The following is a 26497-nucleotide window of genomic DNA, read 5'->3' on the forward strand; positions in this document are numbered from 1 at the left end:
AAAGACAGTCACAATTCCAAACAATATGTACACTGATTGTTATTTGTTGAATATGGGAGCTATTCATGCAAATGTGATAATCACTCAATGTGGGAGATTCCTGCAAACCAAACAGTAATTAATTCACACGAAGATATTTCCCCTGTCTAGTCAAGCAAAGCTGTTTAAATACGCTCCCCTTCCGCCATCATCTCCTTAGACTCCCCTTTTTCCTCTTACATCTTTCTCTGTCTTCAGAAGTCCTTTCATGTGTCTCTTTTGCTTTGTCTGCTCCCGTCTTAGTTTTGCTATCCCAGACTCAACATAAAGTCAGATAGCTTTTTTTCACAGTTTTCTGTGCCTTATAAAGTAAATAGTAAAAAAAGAATGATCAGACTCTAGGTTAAGCAAATATTGGAATATCCACTGAACCAAACTATAGATACCTAAAGTATCTATCTATTTGTAAAGAGTCCATAAATAACAGATTTTTATCATAACATATGATTGTGAATATAGAATCATTATCGTAATTGATGACGGAGATGACTGGAGTAACCCTAAATGCCATCAGTTTCAATGAATGGCAATATAAAACTACATACTACCCCCTTCAAAGTGTAGTAATGATCACATTTCACCTTTAACTGTGAAGCTTTTTCAATAATAGCCTTGAAGTTGTGGGTGTAAATGGGAAGGATTGTTGAAGTAAAATTATAGAGAAACAAGAGAAAATGATTAAGAATATTTGCTACAATAATTTATCATTTATTTGTGGCTAACCACATCTATTGGACTGGATCCAGGGAAAAGTCCTGATGTATTTGCAAATTTGAACCAGAGAAAGAGGGATGATGGCACAGGGGCCTGCTGTTTGTCTACACAAGTTTCTGTTGTTCTATGTTGAGGTCTGCTTTTATTCATACATATACTATTGATACAGGGGTATCTGTAAAATGGCCTGTATTTGTATAGCGCTTTACTTAGTCCCTATGGACCCCAAAGCACTTTACACTACATACAGCCATCCACCCATTCACACACACACATTCACAGTCTCAGTCTCAGTCTTGCCCAAGGACACAACGACTGAGACTGTCGGAGCCGGTGGTCGAACTGCCAGCTCTTGAGCCGCAATTGCCCCATCTGTAGCTCAGGAGGTAAAGCATAATCTAATCAGAAGGTTGGTGGTTCAATCCATGGCTGGAGCAGTCTACATGCCAAATATCCTTGGGCAAGATACTAACCTCAACTTTCTCTCTGAGAAAGCACTTAAGCTTAGGTGGGAAAAAGTGCTGGTGTGAATGGGTGAATGTTGCATAAAGCGCTCTGGAAGAGTACAAAAGCACTATAAAGGAATCAATTCATTTACCACACATGCATCACTATTTCTAAAATTGCAATCATCATCATCATCATCTTTGTTTATAAAGCACTTTAAAACAACCACAGCTGATGCAAAGTGCTGTACATTGGAACTAAATAATAAAATCTGCATGAATTGTGTTTAGCTTTGCCACCTTTACCTTACCCTTGTAATATTTCATATAGATAATTCTTTCTGCCTTCTTTCTTTAGTTTTAAACTGCATTCTGATTTTTTCCACAGCATCCCAACAAACTGTTTTTCCCATTATTAAAGAAAGCCTAAATATATCCTTAATGGAAACTGAGAGGAATTGATACGTGAGGGCTAGTTTTAGGGTTGTTTGTCACAACCCCCCCCCCCCCCCCCCCAAAAAAAAAAAAAAACTGCCGCTAGTGCTACCTCTCATCTTTCTAGATGATCCAGTTAGGGTATGTCCTAGAAGACTTCCTTCTCTAGTGATCGGATTCCTTACCATGAGGTAATGGTACTTTTTTGACATTTTTATCAGATGCTATTACTAATATTACCAATTTGAAAATCCTGTGTGGTCCTGTTCTCGAGTTATTGTGTTCACAAAGCTGGGTGTCCATAATGTCTACAAAGACCATGACGTATGTACATTCTATTTTAGCACCATTTTTTAATGCAGACCACTCCTCTAATTTCATGCTTCACCTATCTAAAACATTAGTCATATGTGTTGATGTTCTTAGTTAAAATAAATGACAAACTCTTCCATGAAGGACTGACAGGAGCAACAAATAACCATTTAAATTCACTGATAACTGCGATGGAGAAAAACCTCATCATTCACACAGATGGTAGAGATGTAGTGTGTAAGTGTGTGTGTGGGTAGCTTTGGTGGTTATGGAAGGTTGGATGGGGGTGTTTCTGGCACCATGAAATATAAATGTGAGAAAATAAATTATAAAAAGCATGGAAAACTCAGAGAGAAACCATGGTGACATGATTGTTTCAGTTCAGTGGCAAAGCCTGTTATCTCACACAGACACATACACCCAGGCATCCTGTGATCCTTTGGCTTGGAGAAAACAACGTTCAGGTTGGAGGTTTGTATCAGTATTAGAAAAATAAATAAATTAAAAAAATAAAAAAAGATTTGTTACCTGCTACTTTTTTATCTCTCATTTTCTCCCCTTTCTCTCTTTCTGCTATCTCTGGATCTTTTCTTTCTTCTTTGGCTATAAATAGATCAGTGTCTGGCTAGAAGGTAACAAGTGAAAATAATAGTGAAGTTAGGGGCCCTCAGACGGGTAGACAGAGACTTCCTCTCTGTCCACCTGTGTTACTTCTTTTAAAAAAATCATTTGGCCCTACTCCATCATAGCCATATTGCTTTCCCTTTATGATAACACCATTGATAATGCAATTAGTCTGTACATAAACCTTACTGAGCTGAATAGTGTTTTTGAAAGAGTGGTTTCAAAGAAAAGCGTTTAATTCAAGAAGGGCAATGTAAATTTTGAAACTGGGGGCTTACTTTTGAAGGGCATCTATCTTGTCAGCGGTAATTCCTTTTAACAACTCCTCCAGCAAGTCGGAGCTGTCGGGTGGCAGAACAGGTGATTTGATAGTAGATGTGTGAGTAAACCAACCAATCAGGGCACCAAGGACAAAAAGAGCCACCCCTGCCAGGAAGTATCTACAAAGAAAAGAAGGGAGCAATCACATATTAATGTTAAAGTTATTCTATTATATAAGCAATCAAAGATGCTATTAAGATGTATTAGATATATTTGTATAATGTAATAATCAGTATCATCTGGCTTTAGCTAGGAATGTATATATCTTTTGATCTTGGCCTATCCCTGAGTCATACTGAAAAAAATCTGTTATGTTTACAAAATGTAAATACCTTAATTTCTAAAGACAACCAAAGCTTGCAGCTGCTTAAGGTGTTATCTGATGTTCACAGCCTATCTGATGCATATTTAGTTTTGGCTTTATATATTATTTATTATCCAGATAATTAGTTTACCCTTCTTAATCTATCTGAGAACTAGGTAAAGAACTGCTGTAGAATATCCATACACTAAATTGAGATCTACACCTACATACATGCCAATATAAAGTGGATTTTTTTTGTGTGATTATTTTTTAAACACTGAGAATAACTTTTTGTTCATTAATAAACAAATTTAAAAAATCAGTGCTGACTATTTAACAACATTAAACAGCCTGTATTTTGCATATGCCGGACTCGATCAGTCCTGCAACCGAAGTCAGTCCTTTATAACGCAGACTTCTTCTTGCTTTTAATCATATTAACTATTTTGCTGAAAATCTCATTGTAGTACACTTTCTAAGACTTATTATCTTCTTGATTTAAAAAACACATTTGGATATATGTGTATGGTAATATGTGCTTCTGACATTGAAGATTAGATGAAGAAGTTGGAAACACAATTTGGAGAAAAGTGCATTGCTCACACCCCCCTGTAAGTCCCTAAATGAGTTGAAACAATGGTTTATTTGTAAATAAAATTCAGTCTTATTTGGCAGCTTGTTTATTTCAGAACCACCAAACATTTATTATGAAACATTATAACAAAAAAATGAAAGTAACAACTGATAACTCTGGTCATAAGTACTCCTCATAAACTTACTGTTGTCTTGAGGAAATACAGATCAATAGAGTCATCTAACTAAGTTGAGAGTCTTAAAAGTAAAACAATGCTTGCACATAATGTAAAGTTTAATATTCAAAAGGCATTCTAGCAGGTGCTGTCAATTACAGGACGTCTAAGAACACAGGGACCATTCCCAAACTTTCTCGTATAGTACATTAATGGCACTGAGTAGGGTAATATAGATACAGTATGTAATAATTAGACATGGAAGAAGGAGCGAGAGGAAGAAGTAAATTCAGTGAAACATTCAGATTAGATGATGTTTAGCGTCAGCAGTGAGAGGAAAAAGGACAAGGACTTTTTTAGTTCCACTTTCAATTCAATTAATATGCAGGGAACAAATATTCATTGGTATAGACACGAATGGCAAGAGTCATATAATAAAAACAGATAAATGTCATCAGTGTTGGGTGTAACGAATACCAAAGATGCAATAAGAATAATGTAATGACATTACATTTATCAGTAACGCAGTAATGTAACAGTGCATTACTCTACTAAAATCAGTAATTACATTATGGTTCCAATTGTGCTGTTATTTGCATTTTTTGCAGCTGATTTCAGTTTGTTTGAAGGGACAGGGAAACTAAGAAGTGGTTGACACTTTTTTAAGGGTTAGGGAAATGGACAGTGTTTTTTTTATGGAGTAATGCAAAGGTTGATCTCATAAGTTAGACAAGAGGAAAAAAATGTTTCCTGGACCAGTGTTTTCATTACCTTCTAGCAAATGAAGGCCCTGAATGCCTTGTCCACAGAGTTTAAACGATAAAATTTGACTGCATGGGTTAAAATTTAACTCACTCCAAAATTGCATTACTACTCTTTCCTTGCTTATTTGTTTTTTTTTTTTTTAATTATAATAATGCTATTGCAAAGTTTTGTCAAAGGCAGGATATAGAGCAAAAGTATGTTGTAATAACCAAGAAACGCAATGGCATCCATTCTGAAATTACACCATATTTATTTTATAGCTTCATGGTTCTATTTTCCAGTCTTATTTGTTCCCATATTTAAACTCCTATATCTTATTCATTATCATCTGCTACATCATTGTAATGCATAAACTGTCAATATGATCTAAGTTCAAAAGTGAAAGAAATTCTACAAAGGTGAGTGTGGGCAGGTACAGTGCTTCTTAAATTACTTGACTAGGAAACAGTGCAGCCGTCTTTGTCCTTTATGTCCAGGAGCCCTGGTGAAGTGGGAGATGTAGTTGGGATCTTCTTGAAGTCGTTCAAATCGTCCATGTGGTGAAACTGATACAGAGGGCTGGATGGGTTCCATCAGTTCAGGGTCAGGGTCAGGACCAGGGTCTGAACACCCTGAAATTATAGCATTGAACACAATTAAAGTCAACATTACAGCATTACTGTCACAGGAGTTCGTGTGTGGAACAATTGTAAAGATGAAGTTAAAAAAAGTACAACGCTACATAACTTCATAAGATTAAAAACAATAAACAGCACGAATATAGAAAATGTGTCCCTCTGTGATGGAGCAGTATAATTGTATTCTAATGAAGCTTGTCTTCATTTATGTTGATCAAGGCGAGAGTAACCCAAGCTGAAAGTATTCATTAAGGTATTTGTTACACTTCATAAACGCATGGCACAACATAGAAGAGCCACCTCCACAGGACAAGACTTGGCTGTCCATCCGCATCTAAAGGATAAAGGACACTCTTTCGAGGATGCCAATGTTGACATTTTGGACAGAGAGGACAGATGGTTTGAAAGAGGAGTGAAAGAAGCCATCTATGTCCACTGTGCATGACCATCTTTGAACAGAGGCGGGGGTTTACGACATCAACTTTCTGCCATCTATAATCCAGTTTTGAGATCCCTTCCCAGACGCCTTAACGCCCACTCACATCCTGGGCCATCTGACCTCAGGAAATCACATGATAGGGTGGGGCTAGGTTTCACAATGAGCTCACTCGAAACTCTGGCTGATTGGGACCCACACCCGTTTTAACACCTTGGCTCATGTGATTAGGTAGAGGATCACTAGGTGGTCCATTGTACCTCGTGGGGGGATACTCCCACAGGGCTTAAATCTGGGACTATCCACCATTTGACCTTAGAACTGAAGAAGTTTCTCAGATGAGAGGGGAAACGTCTTCAAGCAACTTAAAGAAATCCAGCCGCTTTTCTTTCCAAGCTCCTTAGAGTATTCGTTACATGGATATAATTTCAAACACAACTCAGTTTAAAAAACAAATATAAAGAGATCATTTTTACAAGGCACATGTATTTAGTGGGGTCTTAATCACAGGGTTTATAGGCCAATGTAAAAATGTAGCTCGTTTTGGTTTGTAAAAGTGTTTTATGAGTGTATTGTATGTGTGTAGACTTGTATATAGTTATGAATGATCATTTTAGTTATATTTACATGTTCAAAATAAAAGTATCAATTAATCAATCAGTCATGAGATTAAAAGGGTTCAATACTTTTGTTAGTTAGTTAGTTTGTTTTCTCTGCCAAAACCATAACATTGCATCAAACTCAGTTTAGGGAGGTAAATGCTAACATGCTGAACTAATGTCAAATAAATAACCATTGTGAGCATATTAGCACATCATCATGGAATTAATCTCAGGCAATAATAAAGCCAATCATACTGAAAAGAATTTGAAACTCAGTCTTTTTAACCACAGGCAGATTGGATTGGGTTATAACTTTCTAATATGTACCTTTTACTGTAATTAGGAGAAAACAGACAAAATAATCAATATTTGGTTTTCAGTCGTTAAACTGATTAGCCTACTTGCTTCAGAAGGCATAGGATAGAGAGCTTTTGCTTATACTGAACTTCAGGCACAACTTAAACGGAGACATTCAAAGCTTAGAAACTCAAGTTTTGCTTTAGGGTACTTAAAAGGTTTTAAAACCATTAGCAGATATTGTTAAAGGGAATTGCAAATGAAATGAAATCAAACCTCACCTGATCTCTGGCAGTCTATATGTTGCATCTGCATGCGGTCCATGCTTGGCCCCGGTTCCTGCAGCTCTTCCTTGTCCAGATCCCAGTCAAGGTCTAGACCTCCAGAGCAGTGCAGAACCTCACCGACCAGCGGACCACCCTGGGCATCACACACCTTCCTATATGCCATTATCTTACCTGAAACACACATGCAAATAATTAAAACTGGTTTTATTTTATATAATAACAAGTTTCAAATGAATAAGAAATGTTTCTGATGCTATAAAAAAAATAAAATTGTTTCATGAAGGAAACATTAAAATCCTCGTACAACCCTGGGTGCAAATGTTTCCATGTTATTTGTTATTGAGATCACAGGACTTTCATTCTTTTGCCTTTTCTTATATTTAATACCACTATGAATGTGAGCTATAAATCACTTGCTTCAGCTGAAACAGAGCATAATAGATCAGCCTTCCTTAAAAGCATCATCTCCTCTCGTTATCTGAAAGTAAAAATAAAAAGGAAAAAACATATACAATGGTTGCAACAACTTTTAATGACCAAAAAAGTAAGCAGATTCTTAGAGCAGTCCATTTTAGACAATGATAGCATATTGCATATATTGACATACGCAGTGTCTACTGAGACTTATTTGGAAGTAAGCCAGGCAGTGTGCAATGAAAGTCCACCACCTGGGTCGGATTAAAACTGCCTCATTTGACTTAAGGTAATGGATGTTACATTCGTGTGGGACAAAGAATAAAATTTGATAAATGTGGTTAAAAGCTGCTTGGGTTAAGTGACTGACCAGAGCCTCTCAGCACACAATTATGAAGAGTAAAAGCACCACAGGGGGCTGCGATTCATTTATACACATTAAAATGACAGAGAGAAGGCCGGTTGCAAGCTGTTAAGGCAAGTTAAGTAGTGGATGTGTGTGTGTGTGTGCAAGTTTGTGTTTATGGATGCAGAATTTGTCGAGACTGTAGGATAGTATACGTGTTGGTTGTGTTTTGGCCAGTAAAACCAACTCTGGGTTCAATACAGCTCCTTAACAGCATCATTAAATCTCAGTGTGGCTGGTATCACATGCATGCATTGACTGCGTGTCTGTTTGTGTATGTGTCTGTGTTATCTGAGTGAAGATCAGGTTTATAAAATCTCCCAGCTAGTGTCTCAGCATGTCATCAAGTTTAACAGTGCTTTTTATACGCTATTCCATCAAAGTCCACCATGAATGGGCAAATGAACTGCCCAATCAATAACCGCTTGTGGTAGGATAAAAAAAAGAGAGAGAGAGAGAGAGAGAGAATAAATAAAGAACAGCACCAGACTGGTTGTCAAACTTACTGGCCCTTATTCTGCATACATTGACCAGTTCATACTTGGCAGCTTATTCAATGCTAACTGGTTCAAAGAAAAACGAAAGAAGAAAGGACACAAAAAGATAATCATGTTGACATGAAAGTTGGTGATGCGGGTTTGAAATAGCAACTAAATTGGTTGCGAATAAGTTACAACTCTTCTCATTACTACAGTCATTTTTGTGTAATTGTACTTATCTTAAGCCTTTTTATACTGTAATGTTACTTGTCCTTAAGTATTCTTTACACTAGGCCATTTAATTTTAAAATTATTATTAGCAATTGAATGGGCTTACAACTGTGGTTACTTTAACCCCCTTTCAAGAGTTGCTCCAGACAAACTTTGGGTGTGGATGTGTCCCAGAAGGGGTTCCACACTCAGTGTTGCTAAACAGTGATGCTGGACCTCTTTCTGTACACAATTTTATCAAGCTGAAGAGAATAAATAAAAAGGGGCAGGAAGTCGGAGTCAGGAAAAAAAAGGAAAAACTATGCACAGAACAAACATCAGAAATGTGCCCGGTGTGAGTCAAAGCCATGCTAAGGATGCAAGATGCTACTCACAGAGATAAAGCCAGATGACATTTGACCTCATCTTAACAAACATCTCAACAAATAAAATATTTTGTATTTATTTTTCAAGTTTTACAATGCAATATACAGATATATACAAGATAAGCCTCTGTGATTGACTGCTATGTTTATCGTCACCAGACATATGACTACATGTATACAGTATAACAGTCAGCATTAACAATGCCAATAATAACTACAAGTAAATCAACAAACATATAAAGAACAGTATATTTTGTGTTTTTTTTCCTTTCTTTGTATTAGCAGAGGCAATTATTGCACTTACCCTAAAAACCAAAATAACAAAAGAACACAACAATTGTTGGTTATACTAATGATTGTGATTTTATCGTTTTATAGCTCAGAGGAGCTGTGAATCGATTACAGATCTGAATTGTCCCTGTTTAGACACTGCATCGGTTTCTTTTTTAGTGATTACAAAGGGGGATTTAGATAGAGAGGAGACATGTGAGTGTGACAATTATATGAAGAGTTTTAGAGAAGAGAGAAGACGGATACAGTGAAAATGGTACAAAAGCAGTGGCAGAGATACAAAGAAACATAGTTGAAAACAGGAAGCAAGGAAAGAACAGAGTGTTTATAGATGAATAAGAGAGAGTAAAAAGCAGAGGAAAGAGGTCTGGGAGTTCCTTGGCATCAATCTTCAATGCTCTACCACACTTTCATTACTTCTAGCTCAATGCAGATGAAGGCTCCTCTCAGTAAAATGGAACAAAAGTTCATTTAACTGCTGACCTTCTGTTACAGCCTTACACACAATGCAGTGGCTTTCACTTGATACCTATCACTGCAGGAGTTATAAGATTCCCTCTCTTTTTTATCTTTTTTTGTACATGTAATTTAACTTGTTGCATTTTTCATATCGATTTTTCATGTGACATCCACAGATTTAAAATATATATGTATATACATATATATTCGCACAACACAATATTGATCATGTTACTGAAAGTGTATGTTAAAAGATGTTCAGTATATCTTAAGTTTCCATATATGTACTTCAGACTGAATTCCATGGACAGAAAAGACGTGTGGAGTCCCACTTCCACCAGGGCGACACACGGAGTATGTGGCACGGACTACGCACCATTACGGACTACAAAGCCAGGGACACTGCGCTGATCAACGCTGACTCTGCATTCACCAACGAGCTGAATCAGTTCTACGCCCGTTTCAAGGTTAGCCAGGTGGCTAATGCTATCTACCGCCTGACTACCGAGGACAGTGACGTCATCAGCGAGAGACCGGTGACCAGCATCGCGGAGCATGACGTCCGAGCGGCACTGAGGAGAGTGAACACAAGGAAAGCGGCGGGGCCAGACGGCATCACCGGCCGTCTGCTGCGCTGCTGTGCTGACCAGCTAGCAGGTGTGTTCACTTACATCTTCAACGAGTCCCTGGCGAAGTCTGTGGTCCCCACATGCTTCAAAAGATCCACCATCATCCCTGTGCCCAAGAACAGCAAACCCTCATCCCTGAACGATTACCGGCCAGTTGCACTGACCTCGGTAGTAATGAAGGTGTTTGAGAGGCTGCTGAAGAACATCATCTCCTCCTCCATCCCAGACACCACAGATCCGCTGCAGTTCGCCTACAGATCCAACAGATCCACAGAGGATGCCATCGCCCACGTCCTACACACCACTCTCAGCCATGTGGACAAGAAACAGGGTAACTATGTGCGAATGCTGTTTGTTGATTACAGTTCAGCGTTTAACACAATAGTGCCCTGCAGACTGTTCACAAAGCTGAGGGATCTGGGACTTAACAGCCGTCTGTGTGCATGGGTGTTGGACTTCCTCACTGGCAGAACTCAGGTGGTGAGGGTGGGCAGGTGCTTCTCCAACAGCATCACCATCAACACAGGAGCACCTCAGGGATGTGTCCTCTCGCCACTGCTCTACTCCCTCTACACTTCAGACTGTGTGGCCACCCATGGCTCCAACACCATTGTGAAGTTTGCTGACGACACAGTGGTGTTGGGTGCCATCTCCAACAACGATGAGACGGCCTACATGGATGAAGTGAAGAATCTGGCATCGTGGTGCCAGGACAACCACCTCCAGCTGAACGTCAGCAAGACCAAGGAGCTGGTGGTGGACTTCAGAAGGGGTCAGCACAGAGACTACAAACCCATTATCATCAATGGAGCTCCAGTGGAGAGGGTGCAATCCTTCAAGTATCTTGGTGTCCACATCTCCTCAGACCTGACATGGGCTGCCCACATTCAGGTCCAGACCAAAAAGGCTAGGCAGCGCCTGTATCACCTACGACAACTGAGGAAGTTCAGGGTCTCTCCAAAGATCCTCAGGATTTTCTATACAGGCGCTGTGGAGAGCATCCTCACACAGAACATGACATCGTGGTTTGGGAACAGCTGTGTGAAGGACCAAAAAGCTCTCCAGAGAGTGATCCGTACAGCAGAACGCTGCTGCAGGATTGCTCTCCCCCCGCTTCAGGACACCTACACCAGGAGATGCCGGACTAGAGCAGCGCAGATACTGAAGGACCCGTCCCATCCTGGCAACAAACTGTTCCAACTTCTGCAATCTGGTAGAAGGTTCTGCATCATCCGGGCAAGGACAGAGAGACTCAAGAGGAGCTTCTATCCCCAAGCCATCCGTGCCCTAAACACACACACCCGCCCGCTCACATCATCTATAATTGACTGAGACAGGACTCTCTTCCAGACACTCTAAACCCAGGCACAATGTACATTTCAATTCCTTTAATTTTAAATATGTTTATATTGTCTATCCTGTAAAATAGTCAGATGTCTATTCTTATTAATGTACAGAATTCACCTGCTTGCTGCTACTACTGCACATTCACCCAATGTATATACTACATATATATATATAATGTTTCTCCTCTACACCCCCCCCAATTTTTTTGCACATGTCGAGGAGCGTGTCAGGCTACATTTCACTGTGTGTTATACTTGTATAACTATGCATGTGACAAATAAAGAACCTTGAACCTTGACAAAAAGTATAAATAAATGGACAAATAACCATCTATTTTTACTATCTTTCTATTGACATTAGGAAAAGCAAAAATCTGGATAACTTTACCAGCATCATTGACATCACAAATTGATGTTGATTGATTGTTGCTGTTCATGTCAATTATTGAGTGATTTTCAACTTTTCCTGTACATCTTAATCCAAAATTGTATTAAACATGGTGTCACTTAATTTAGCATTAATTTGGCAATTTGGTTCACTCCTCCCAGTATTTGTCTTAAAATAAAATTTTTGATTTACTGAAGGCTTCTTGATTTCTCTAATCCACACAAAGACACATTGGTTTTTTTCTGTTAATTTTATTCTTAGAAATGTGCAATGCTAACCACTGCTGTCTTTAAAGTTCCTGAAAGTTAAAATAAGAAATCCTGACAAACTGTAATACCAATAATCCCTTAAATACATAATATGCCTGTTAATAAAAGTAACCATTTAATTAAACTGACATTCTAATTTAATTTCCAATTATCAACATTAATCAAAAGTAGTTGAATAAAACACGATTACATTAATCACCATTATTCCAGTGGAGTTTTAAGTACACAATCAGCAAACTGTTGGTGTCACACCTGAGCAAACCACAAAAATCTCAAAATCAAGATAACTATTGCTCTTCGTCCAACACCCACTCCACTCTTTGTCAGTTCGAGTTAGATGCCGTCTCCCAGCTGTAACCAAAACTACATCACCACACTTTAAAGCTCTTTTTCAATAAATGATGTAGCGAGGAGGCAACTTTTGCCCGTGGGTTTGCCTGAACATGTCACAGAATTTTTAAGGCTCGTTATGCTTTCAGAAGTAAAACAAAATGTTGCTCTTTGAGCTCACGGCTTCATTTCGAAGTGTAACAACACTTGACAGTGCCAGTGTATTGCCATCTGTATGCCTTTTCTGACTTGATCTTAATTGAGGTGACAGACACATCATTTCAGAGGATGTAGGCATAGCAGCTACATTTCTCTAACAAATTAAAAGCATTTGTGCAGTAAAACGTTCATATAAAATTCAAAGCATATAGGAAAAGTGCAGCATTCAACTATCGACACTAACTTCATACATTTATCATTTATTTATAATCGTCATTATATCAGACCTTTACATTAAATTGTACTTTTAGAAACCAACAATAATTTCAGTGATAATCTGCAGTTAAATTTGAGAAAAAAATAATCCAATTAGAGATTGACATTAAGAAAATGTAACTTAGGAAGGATCATAAGCTACGCTTTTTGCTGAGCAATGACTTGAGTGCAATATCTATGACACATCAGCATTTAAATGGAAAAACTTCTCAAACTCAGTTTTATTCAATGGAATTGAAGTTCATGGAGGAAAAATAAATCTCTGAACGTTTTGCTGGATATGAATTTGATGCAAGTTTGCAATGTTTAGCTGTACATTACTAGCTGTAGACAAGGTTTATTGTTCTGCTTACAACTAGGCTAACTTACTTTAAAAGCTGCTGTGACTGACTAGCATTAACAAGTTCCTTGGTTACAGTGTTGTGTATAATATCTAGCCCCTCATTTTATCGTTTGTTTTTTCATATTTTAGGAATTTATTTAAAATTTTCACTAGTGCTAGTTTCACTGCTAGTTTCAATTGTGTGTTGTTTATATTATATAATTTACATTGGTGAAGTAGAAGTAGTAGATGTCTTATTAGATCGATTTTATAGCAACATATTTTAGGCAAATATGCTAAGACATAAAAAAACATGTTGAGCAGCCATAGTGAGGGAGAAAACTGCCCAAAACAATTACGTAGTTTGTTCAATGAGTCTTAAATGGCTCTATTATGTGCAATTACAATTCAAAGTAGGCTTTTTAATAGCAATCAATTTCAGAGTCAAACCAAGAACTAATTTTGCATAGCAAATGAAACGCCTGATGCAAAAGCTACTCTTTGACCTTCAGAGAGAGCGCTCCATAATCAGACAGATCTGTTGCTTTGAAGAGGTGTAGAACAATAGCACTGGTATGCTGGGACAAAGACCCTCATCAAATTGTTCTTCTGATATGAAATACTTGCACAGGTATTTGTGTAAGATTACTATTTATATAGCAGGACAAATGCAGGCTTGAGGAACAAAGTTGTCATTCATCTTTTGTCTTTCAGCTCTAAGCAGATTGACAGGCCATCTGCTGTATCTGCTACCTTTCACTACTATTCGCCTCTCATTCATAAATTACTGCATCGCCAGTTTGCTCTAGACACAGCTGAATACACTTAGTGTGATCAGGGCAGAGACAAAGAGTGAGAGAGAAAGAAAGAATATTTTCCCAAACACTTCTCCTCACCAATCATTTCATTTGACACGACCTTGTCAGCTGCCGTACTTACAGAGCAGGAAGTATGCTGTCAATCATGGATTTCCTTCTCCCTGCCACAGAGAAGCACAGACCACAAATTATTCATTTTTTTCACATAAATCATGCATTAAAAAACCTCAAATTTGCCATTCACTGTATACTTTCAGATCCACGAATACTGTACAATACACACAAATTATAAAATCATTTCCACCCTGATGCGTGTCCCAGTAGTATTCTAGGTTAATGCAAGAAAGGGTAAGACCACCGGGGACAAATAAGAAGAGCAAACAGCAGTGTAATGGAATAATCAAGCATCTCCATTAAGTTCACATTCTGTGGTGGTTGGTAGCAAATGAGGTCCTTGCATGAGTGGGAGTGCTAAAATGCAGGCTTATTTGCTAACAGATACATGGGACTGTCTGGTTTAAGTCAGTATTTAGGAAAAAAATAACAATCTTTTTTTTTTTTTTTTTTTTTTGGCACGATGGCATTTTACTTCATGCCATGCATTTTCCTTAACTTTGGAAGCATAAGTGAAAGGAGCCTTTAATGTCCCAATGTAAACCTTTTACACTCTAAACTTCTAACAAGGGTTGTATTCGGTTATATTCTCAATGTGCAACATATCCCCATTCTAATGGGTCATCTATTATTTATCCATATCATTGTGGATTTCGTACAGCTTTAAGGTTAAAACTCATGTCACAGCTTGCAAAGCAAAATACAGCCACATCCTTACAAACTCCAGATAATATTGCTGATATAATTTTTCACACTTATGTGACTCAAGGTTTAGGGAGAGAATACTGTTAATATAATTTAATCTGACCATGAATTCTACAAAGTGCATCAGTATAATAAGCAATGAATTCAATGTTCAACATTAACCCTCTTCTGCAGAGCATTGGCCTTTGGCAACAGAAATTTTCTTAAGCCAAATGTCTAGTTAATGCTTTTAGAAATGATTAAAACAAAACAAAATTGGTCAAGCAGCATTTGAAAAAAGCACGTTTTTGATACTTGTCACAGGAGGAGGACATGCTGTAAGATGAAGGGAAGATTATTTGCCTTAAAAATGTATTAAAATGATATGACATAAACTATAAAATAAAACAATGTGATTTGTTTGTGTGTGTGTGCAAGGTCTGTGTAGAGACTGTCCCATTTAAGTTTTCTTCATTTTGTCTGTTTAGAATTGTGTTTTTTTCTGCCTTCTCAGGGCAACACTGTTTGGCAATGGTGACTTTTTAAGCATACCCACAAATGTGTTTAAATATATTTGCATTTTTATTTACTTCACTGCTTTAAACATTTTGAGTCAAAAATAGGCACGACATTAAGATAGACAACAATGACAGTGAAGGGAAGTAAAGTGGAGAGAACAGTTTGAGAAGATGTGAAAAATAGTATTTTAAAAATTGCCTGTCTAGTTGATATAAATTCATTTACACATAACTAAATCAAATGCGTAAATAATTTTTTCTGACATATTTATGCCATCCGAGTAGACTTACAGAGCATAAAGCATACAAAACAGGAGTATATTGCTATGCTGTAGTCAGTCTTGCTGTGTTTTCTTAAACACACACACACACGAGAGTAGCTTAGCTGTACGTTGGACAGAGACCTTTGATGTTACACCTCAAATTTGTTGGAGCAACTCTTCCAATTTTTGAGGTTACAACTCCTAATGGTCCTATTACTACTGTGACCACTTTTGACTGGCCCTTCATGCTACCCAAGCGCAACTTGGAACATGAGTAAGAGATACATATCTAAAGCCATACTGGCTCAGGCAACACCCAGCATTGGCACTAAGCAACCAGGATGTATTAATGAGAAGATTACTGGAACAAGGCATATATATATCTCTATTTGGTGAGCTGTCATTATGGGGAGGCCCAGGTCACACCAGGTTTACTGCAGGGTTTTTTATATCACGGACTGTCTTATGTTTTGGTACCATATGTACTAGACTGTATTATACCATATGATTTTCCAGTAGATAACTATACACCTTTTCTTTTAATTTGCAGAGACTTATGAATTCAGAAGTTGGTACCAGCTTCTATCTCAATTTTCCCCCAAGTTGTGGCAAGTGTTGGGGGAGATTCTGTAACATTCAAACTGGAAAATACTTTAAGGAATGAAATGACAGTACACCATTATAGATACTAACAGAAATAGTTAATTACACAATTAGTAAGATGTTTTGCTACGGTTAAAAGACTTTCAGATTAACAGCTATGACAGGATCCAATGCCAAAACTGATGTGCTACATATAAATTGGAATATGGGCTTGTTAAGAAAGTCTTGAAACTTGGTTTATATTCGATAGGATCTTTCTAAGATTAAGAAGTGTAACTGCTTCTTTTATTTTAGCCAGCTATGCTAGCTTGGTACCACACAAAGTCTAGCCTTCATGTGTCTGTCTTATCTCTGCAGAGTAAAAAAAATCAACATGAAGCATATTGGAATCCATTTAGCAGCACAGCCAAAGGTAGACTTCATTTCTGCATAAAATATATCCTGGGTCTCGCATGCCGGTATCCATCCATAACCACAGCATTAACATCTGCACGGTGCCATGTAGCTGTGAGAGTTTGTTACAGGCTGCAGGGCCATCAGAGAAAAACCTTTATTTTTATAGTGTTCATGAATTAAAGATGGCTTCCCCTGGGGTGTTGGAGGAGAGCAGAGGCTTTATGGATCCCTCACTCTCTCCTCCGCATTAAATCTCCTGAATACCACAGGCCATGTCTCACGATGTTAGACACGGAAAACAATAACAGCCAAACATTCTTATCTGGTAGGGTGTTTTTGTATTTCTTCCTCTCAATACCATTTTTCTTTCTTGTTTTCTCTCTTGGTTCTCTTGGATGCTGTTAAGCCAGTCCATTAAAAACTGCATTACCCACAAGTCAACAGGTTATGTAGCCCATTACAGCTGAAGGTCAAGTTTTCTTGTTCCGTGGTGGGTGGATTTTGGAAAACAGAACAGTCAGATATTTAATGGAAAAGTATCGCAGGCAAACACTGAATAACATTTTACATTTCAGATATCAGCAGTCCATCGCTATGTTTTTTGTGATGACCACAAATGTAAAGACTTAATTTAACAACAAAAAAGAAGCAAATAATAAATATTATTCTATGAATATCTAAAATTTGTCAGCATTGAAATGTGTTTATGTGAGGTTAAATTGTTAGTATTTTTATAGAAATTGGGAAAGAAGACTATCGAAAAACAGACTAGTGTAAAGCCCTTGTCCAAATTACAGTTAGGTAATGAGTGGAACAGCAATAGAACACTAAGCTTGTCGAGAATGCGATTGAAAATTGAAAATTACATTTTAAATAAATTATACTTAAGATCAGAATAAAGATTATTATGTAAATGGATCTAGACTCCACATCCCACTGAGGTTAGAGTCACATACAGATAGGAAGTAAGTATTTTGACATTTACATATTTATTTATTTATTTATTTATTTTAAATATGAAAAAAAGATCTGACTGAAGGAAAAAAAACTTTCAACTTTAATTTAATTGGTTTAAAAAGTACTGCATTTCGCATGACTGTAATTAAAGGTTTACAACAAGGTGCAAACCACTGGTTGCACACAATAACAGTCAAGATGAGCCTTTATCAAAACATCTAAAGCGCATTCCTAGTTATGAAAGTTACCTCAAGGTGCTTTATATTGTACGGTAAAGACTTTTCAATATTAGAAAGAAACCCCAACAATCATATGGGAACATATAGCTGCCATTGGAACTGTGTCACTTGTGTTTATTGATTTGACTGCTGATAAAAGCAGTCAAATCAATAGTATAAACTGAATATAAATATATATTAACTTGAAAATAGATATAAACTGAAGTATGCAGGACTACACTCTCTGCTGAGATTCATCCAAATGCTACAAAACTAACTCACAGTGCAAATGTGTAACTGTAACACTTTGCACTGTTTGTTAAACCCTTGAATTAAAGCTAAAAGCTAAAGGTATCCAATTCAGTCATATCTTTGCTGTCCAAAACTGCAAAAACTGTGTTGTTGTTCAAATATTTATGGACCTAGCAGTTTATACTATAACGGATTCAGCTGAGTCTCAGAAAGGAGCCCTTACTGCTACTGACTAATTCTTGATTCTTCTTTAATTCTTTTAAGCTAATACAAAGACGAGCACAGACACTACCAGTTCCAGAGTTCTAAATGTAACAAACATCTGGCACTTGTGATCGCTGTGGGGAGCACTACAGGAGTGAAATGAAATCAACTGCCTGTAAACACCAGAACAGAACAGCAGATGAGTTGTAAAGGGACCAAAAGGAGTTCAGTGACTGACATTGGACAACAAACAGTGACAAGGATCTATTGCTCATATACTTGATCTTGCTTTCAGTGTTATATGAGAATATATAAGCAGCAGAAACCTATATTTTGTGGTACATAAAAACAGAGGCCTTAATTAAAACTTTTTTACTTTTCGCTCCCTTTCTACTCTGAATTGTTATTTACAGACTTTTGAACTCAACTTACCTAATGCACTTATTTCAGCAGTGCACTCACATAATGAGAATTCTACAGTTCCTGCTGTATTTTCAGCTGCTCATCACTGGATCCATGCTCAGCAAGAGAAAACATCGGCAGCACTTAAATAGGACACATTTTAGTCCATCTTTGTCTTAAAAATGTAAAACTGGTGACAGTCATCTGAAGTGTCTTCATGAATTACTGACTGTGAATACGCAAAATCCCCAAGGGACTAGTTAGAGTGAAGCTATTAAAACTTTTGTAAATCTAATTAAGTTCTTTGAAGAAGTATTGTATGTCTTGGTTTCAACATAGATTTGACACTTGATGTCTCATATACTACAATGATCCAATCCAAAAATATAATCCCGACTTTATTCTTGAGACTTTCTATCTGTTGAGCAAATAAACTGAAATTTTGATAACACCGATCATTTCAATGCAATGCAGTCATCTGCTGGCTAATCTTGGTTTTAGGCGTTTATGTTTTTGTGACTTTGATAACTACCACTTGTGCGAAATTTGTCATGAATGGCACCGATCTCTCCCAGCTGCACAATTTGGACCTCCCCATCATCAAATAGTTAAGGACTAACTTGAGAACAAAGATGTTGCGCTAGACTACATCTTATATCTGCAGGTCCTGCCTCACGACCCTAATCTGAAGTTCTAAAAGTATAGTGTTCACACCCAAATGTGTCGCAGACGTTTTGGTTGCATGACGCAATCATTCAGAATATTATGCACTGTTGTGGCTAAGTGGTGTGCTCTTTTGCCCTCTCTCTCTATTTCTCTCTCACACACACTGCAAAAACTGTTTCTGCCATTAGCCCACTCAGCTTTCAGTCCCTTTATATGGCAAGAGCATACACATACATGCACCTTCACTGGAATAAACACCTCCATGTCCCCATTTTTCCAACCCTTAACACCTTTTCTGTGATCTCTCTCATCCATCCCCTGTTTAATCCCCTCTTTTTCTATGGCCTCCACCAAATTAAATGCAAATAGCCCAGTATAACCTGGGGCGTCATTTATCTAAATTAGAGTGCCAAGTGTGGATCCCCATGGGGCTCCCATATGCTAGCGCAGTTAGCGTCATTAGCTTCATTAGCCCGTGTCAGACCATTAATTACACATCAAGCCTATCAGTTAGCTGTTGCTGAGAGTTCTCATCCACTCTGGACTTCAGTCAGCAGTAAAGAAAGTAAAATAAGCCTTTATAGCTAGGAGTGCAAGAAAATAAATTTATCTGTATCTTTAAAATGTGGGAATTATTAAAGAAGAAAAGAAAATGTTATAAGTGCACTATTTTCAAGTCAAGCTCGCAGATACAGGACAATAGGAATCAGGAACAATCACAATTTAAATTTACTTTGTTCTTTCATATCTAGACTATATCGAAACTATAGATGAAAAAAGAACTCAAAGTAGGCAACCTGCCATCCAAGTATCATTTGGAGCCTCTTTAGTTATATACATATTTAAACTTGTTGTAAAGGTGTAAAATATCGACAGTGTGTGAGTTCTGATATTCTAAAGGGATGTTTGATAATGTGGTGAACAGAATCATTGCATGCTAGATCCAAGAACCACAGCTGAGTGTCTGCTTTGCATGGCCTGATATAGAAGACAAGCTATGGTAGTAAAGGGATGTTTTTGCCCTGAGGTGAGCCTTTCAGACAGCACTTAAAGTACTTTGAGACTGACAATAGCCCTCTGGCAAAATAACACACAGGTCTATGTCAGTGTAGGCATGTTGCTAGAGGTCAGCAATGAATCAGAAAATTCAATTTAAAGTTTACAGAAAAAAAAAAGAATTAGATGGTAGTCAAACAAACATAACACAATATAGTTTTGGTTTTAGGACACTTTATGCCTCCCTAAATCATAATGTGCCAGAGTTTGGCTCCACCTATTAGGGGTGGAGCCGAACCTGAATACGGTATTTGGAAAGGCACAAATAACGTGTTTTTTACGAATACTTATTTCAAACAAATACTTGGACAACAAACAGCGACAAGGATCTATTGCTCATATACTTGATCTTGCTTTCAGTGTTATATGAGACTATATAAGCAGCAGAAACCTATATTTTGTGGTACATAAAAACAGAGGCCTTAATTTAAAACTTTTTTTTTAAACTTTTCGTTCCTTTTATACTCTGAATTGTTATTTACAGACTTTTGAACTCAACTTACATAATGCACTTGTTTCAGCAGCACACTCACATCATGTGAATTCTACAGTCCCTGCTGTATTTTCAGCTGCTCATCACTGGATCCATGCTCAGCAAGAGAAAACATGGCAGCACGTAAATAGGACACATTTTAGTCCATCTTTGTCTTAAAAATGTATGAATACGCAAAATCCCTAAGGGACTAGTTAGAGTGAAGCTATTAAAACTTTTGTAAATCTAATAGCCAGAGGGCTATTTCGAACAAATACTTTAAAAAAATATTTGTATTCGGGAACAAGGAAAAACTTTACATCAAAAAGCAGAGTTTCCTTATGAGACCGCAGTGCATGGCCGGCTGAGTGAGTGACGTGTGAAAGAGGTGACTGACGCTGCTGCACACAGCAACAGAGAAGGCTCAGCTGAGTGAAAAAAGACTGAACGGCATCACTATTTTTGTTGAATCGATTTTATTTTACCTTAACTGGGTTCCGGACGCAGTTTAAAACTTTCGCGTAGATCGGGAGATTATTCCATTGCACTGCATTATTGACGTCTGCAGTCGGGAGCTCTCATGTTCACTCTGTTTACGTAGCTCTGTTAGCTCGGTAATTTAGACAATAGGCTGTTTACAGAATAATGTTTACGTTCGGTTAAAAAGGTTAAAACAATGCTTGTGTAGTCACTCACTAACTTAGCTGAAACTCCCCACATGGATTTGAAGAGTGTTGCCGCTGCTGCTGAGCCATCTGGCAAGAACATAAAAAACAACAGCCAATGGCTATTATGTTATTTTCTTTTCAATGACATTCTTTGTTACATGTTTATTGCTGGATTTATGGAAAAACATCAACTAATATTGCATATCCATAATTATTATAATGAATAAAATTAAAGAATACTTACACTATAACATTTGTTAGAAGTGTAACGCAAAAAAAATTGGATTTTTATGCCTATTTTGAATTTTACTCGAATACAAATACTTTTCCCTCCTCAACAAATACAAATACAGATACAAATACCGGCTCATCTCTAGTAGCTATACATGTGGGTTTTTTTTTAAGGTGGTCAAAAGTTATTGGAAAAAGTAACATATGTTTAAATATAAAGATTGCTTGTAATACTTGGGTCATCATTTATTGTGAGTCAGTCAGACAAGTTAATGTTGATGTCATCCATCCCAAGATTTTTTTTCTAGAACTGTCTAGGCTTCCTTTTTTAGATGTGTCCTGATAAAGCCTTGCCTGGCCTTCCACTTCCTGTGTGTTCTGTCCAGTTCTTTTCACCTATTTATATACCCTTACATTCATGAATCCATGTCCTCATTATACACTCTGACAATAATACCTCTTTGCTTGATGTTGTGAAGGGGTTTCTCTGAACCAAGGAAAGAATTCTGTAATCACTCACTTTTGTGGTTGTTAAGTCTAATTGTTGAATGTTGCCATTGTGTTTCTTAAATTTGTATAGTCTTAGTTTAAGCAGTAGGATAAAAGCTATTCCTTTGATCCTGACCACCTCTCCAACCACTCTGTACTGGGGGAGGTTTTATTGTAGATACATCCTATCTGAAAGATCTGTTTCTTTTGATGTAAGCTTCCTGCGTTTACGACCCTTCACTTACTGAATACGGGACAGACTTGACTGGGGGAAAGAAGGGGAGAAAGAAAGAGGGAAAGAGAAACAGCTGAGAAGAGGGACAGGGGAGAAGGGCAAAAGACAAAAACCAACAGAACGGGCAGAGAAAAAAAAATGCATATATCAATTCACCTGGATCACCTGCTGAGAAAGAAAAAAGAAAGCAAGCAGAAGAGAACAAGAGTAATAGAATAAACAACATCACAATGATATATGGGAATATGACAGTAAATACTAAATGTTAAACATTATTGTGCAGCACATAAGATCAACAGAACACAGTGTGCTTTGAGGTAGGAGCCAAAAAGGGTGTAGTTTGTGGGTGTGATCACCCGTGTGTACACCTGTGAGCATGGACGCGCTTGTTTTTTGTTTTTTAAAAGGTTCCTTCATGTAATAATCTGCTAGAGGGTGTGGGGGGGCCACAGCCCCGTCCTCCACGGCGTGAAGCAGGTGTGGAGGAGATCAAAACTCCAGACATCCAGAGGCCCCCAGAACACAAGAGACCAAGGAAGACCAACAGAGGGGCAGCTGCGCCACTGTCCAGGAAAGAGCTGAGGAGAGTCCCAGATGAGGGCTCACTCAGCAGCCGCGGAGCAGAAGCCAGGGGGAGTTGCAGTGACGCGCCCGTGAGCTCCGCCGGCAGCCAGCTGCGCCTGAGTGACCGAGGCACCCCACCTCCGAAGTGGCCCGAGCGAGCCCCAGGCTCCAGGCTCCAGGCCCCGATAAGCGGCCGCCAAGGAGTGAGCCGGTGTGTACCCGGACGCCCATCCCCGGACACAAAGAACCACCAACGCACCGATGTCTGAGGGGGTCCGCTACTGGCAGGGGAAGTGGTGGTAGGGGGAGATAGGCCTCCAAACCTTGGAGGGCCTGAGGTGTCCCCAGAGAGGTGGCGCCTGACACCCAACCTGACATATAGACACAGACATACAGACACACACAGATACAAACATCCATTCCCACCCTCATGCTCTCATATGCACTTACTCCACACTCAACCAACGTGGAGACAGACATAAAGAGACGTTGTACACACGATCACACTCCCCAAGCGTACTCTACAAACCGGGTCTAGGTGCCCCCACCCCTGGAGGGGGGAACTGCACCCAGACCCAGGTGGTGTTTCCCTTTTCCCTGCGGTGGGGGGAGGCAGACCGCCCCGACTCCGCAGCAGCAGGAAGGCTCCACACTCCTCCTCCTAGTCCTAGCCCCCCTGCTCCAGCAGGTCGCAGAGAATGGGGGTGAGAGAAGACTCCAAACCTCCCTCCACCCGCTCATTGTAATGTTGATGCATGTGTGTTCTAAGGTGCATTTAAAACCCAGGAGGGCTTGGAGCTACCTGCCAGAGAGCAGCAGGTAAGCGCATGGTCCCTCCTGCTAGCCCTCAATGTCTACGTGTATTTAAAATTGAGAGGTGGGCAACGATGCCAGGGGTGGGGTGTACACCCTGATGGTACTTTGGACTCCGTGTATCGTGCCCACCCCCAAGATCCTATATGTATGTGTAATGAGAGTGTGAGTAATGTGAATGTCTAAGTTGTGGGATAAAATTGAGGCAGAGGCAGCCAGAAGGGGACAGAGGGGGGGGGGTAGCCCCCTCTGCACCCTGGTGACATACCCCTACTCCAAGGCCCTGCATGTGTGGGTGGTTGTGGTGGAGCGGGAAGAGGGAGGCAGCTGGAGATGGGGAGGGAAGGAAGGGAGGGGCAAGTGACCCCTCCCTGGGGCCAGCTCCCCCGCTGACCCCAGTAGGCACCCCCATACTCCGCGACCCGCCAGGGAAAGGGGGCCCAGGCCCATCCAGACCGGGCCCAGTGCAGCAGCGCCGCCCGGCCCCACAGAGCCCGGGACAGTCCACCCAACCCCACCACAGAGAAAACTGCACCCACCCCACCATCCACTCATCTTCCAGACTACATAAGACAATAAACACCCAGGCTGAGATCTTCCTCCACCTCTCCTGTATCTCCCCCTCCTGCAGAGGGAGCTCCTGAGGAGAGGAAAGCTCCTGCAAGATGTGACAATCTCCCCCACCAGTTGAAGAGCCCCCCAGGTGGCTCGACGCACCGGCGGCACCCTGCTCCAGGGCTGGGCCCCCATGCACCCACCCGCCCACAACCCCGGCAACACACCAACCAGGACCCAAGCCCCCGAGGCCCGGTCCGGGTCCCAGCCCAGAGACGGAGCGCCCCCAGAACCTCACGCCCATCCCGGACCCACCCAGGGGCAGCCAGGCTACCAGGTCAGTAACCCACGACCGTCAGCACAGACCCTCCCCTAGCCCCGCTGCACGCAGCCGCGAGGAAACAGTCACCTGAGAGCCAACAGAGCCCCTAACCGGACATGACCGCTACCCCGGGTTGAGCCCCCCAAGGAAGATGCCTCCGGGGAACCCCCCGACGCCCTAAGCCTGTCCCTACCCCCACACCAATCACAACAGTGAAGGCGGGACCAAACTATGACCCCCCACCCCCACTAGGTGATGGAGCTGATCAAAGGAGCCCAGAGCAATTGATCTGATGTGGTGGCAGAGGCTGTATCAAGACTAATGTAATCTAATAGATAATTTCTATATTGGTTAGAATTAAGATTATTTTTATTTTTCCAGTTCATGAGGACTGTTTTCTTGGCTATGCATAGGGCAGTGAAAACCATATGGGCGATATTCTTTTCTGAAGTGACATTATCTAAACTGCCCAACAAACACACTAAGGGGGAAGTTGGAATGTTACATTTCAGACACTTCGATAAGTCTTCACATATCTCGCGCCAAAACTTCTGAACTGGTGGACAGAACCAAAGAGCGTGGATATAATTGTCCGGTGAATTGGTTTGGCAGTGTGAGCAGTTGTTGGTAGACGTAAAGCCCATCTTGAACATCCGATGACCTGTATAGTGCACTCTATGTAATATTTTGTATTGAATTAATTGAAGACTGGGATTTCTAATTAGATGAAAGGTTTTTAAGCAAATCTGAGACCAGAAGTTTAGGTCTAAGTTAACTGATAAATCCGCTTCCCATTTTGCAATAGGAAGTGATATTGATTCATCTGTTTTAGAAAGCATTCTGTATATTTTGGATAGTAATTTGGGGGGTTTAAGAGTAAGAAATTGAACCACACTTGGTGGTGTTTGTAGTTCAACTTGACCCGGTTTAAATTTCTTTTTTACTATGGATTTAATTTGTTGATATTCTAAAAATCTTTTCTTGTTGATCCTATATTGTGTAACTAGTCCGTCAAATGAAATAAATTCTGTTCCTTCTAGTATATGTTCTAAATATTTGATTCCTTTATCACTCCAATCTGAAAAGTTTATCATATTATTGTTTTGTAATATGTCAGGGTTGTTCCAGATAGGTGTACGTTTGCATGGGATTAATGAAGACGCCGTCAATTTTAGAAACTCCCACCATGCTGTCAGAGAAGAGCTGATGTTGATGCTTTTAAAGCATTCATGTCGTTGGATGTTTGAGCTGATAAATGGTAGGTCTGAGATCTCTAGATTATTGCAGAGTGCTTGTTCTACATCTAGCCAAGGTTCATCTAAGAGGGTGTGTTTTAGCCATCCTGAGATAAACTGAAGCCTGTTGGCTAAGAAGTAGTGCTGAAAGTTAGGCAGTTCTAGTCCTCCTTTATCCTTGGTCTTTTGTAGTGTTTTTAAGCTTATACGTGGGGGTTTATTTTTCCAAAGGAATTTGGACATACATGAATCTAGAGATCTGAACCAATCTTGTGGCGGTTTAGTTGGGATCATTGAGAATAAATAATTTATTTTTGGTAAGACCATCATTTTTATAGCGGCAACCCTTCCCATGAGTGATATGGGTAGACATTTCCATCTAGCCAGATCATCTTCTACCTTCTTTAAAAGTGGGATATGGTTTAATTTAGTTAGATCTGCAAGCTTGGG

At 39.4% G+C, this 26497-nt stretch overlaps 1 protein-coding gene across 1 annotated transcript in view; it reads right to left on the minus strand.

Moving 5' to 3' along the window:
* Positions 1–26497, minus strand: part of naaladl2 (N-acetylated alpha-linked acidic dipeptidase like 2) — a 471898-nt gene that overhangs the window by 328166 nt on the left and 117235 nt on the right. Inside the window, exons 3-6 of the mRNA XM_076880772.1 lie at positions 14252–14291; positions 6943–7119; positions 5143–5320; positions 2849–3010 (exon numbers count right to left, since the gene is read on the minus strand). Of these exons, the coding sequence (XP_076736887.1) occupies positions 2849–3010; positions 5143–5320; positions 6943–7111 (509 nt within the window). The 5' untranslated portion in view covers positions 7112–7119; positions 14252–14291. The remainder of the gene's footprint in view (positions 1–2848; positions 3011–5142; positions 5321–6942; positions 7120–14251; positions 14292–26497) is intronic.

Source organism: Maylandia zebra, linkage group LG23 (genome assembly GCF_041146795.1).
Source record: "Maylandia zebra isolate NMK-2024a linkage group LG23, Mzebra_GT3a, whole genome shotgun sequence".
Taxonomy (NCBI): Eukaryota; Metazoa; Chordata; class Actinopteri; order Cichliformes; family Cichlidae; genus Maylandia; species Maylandia zebra.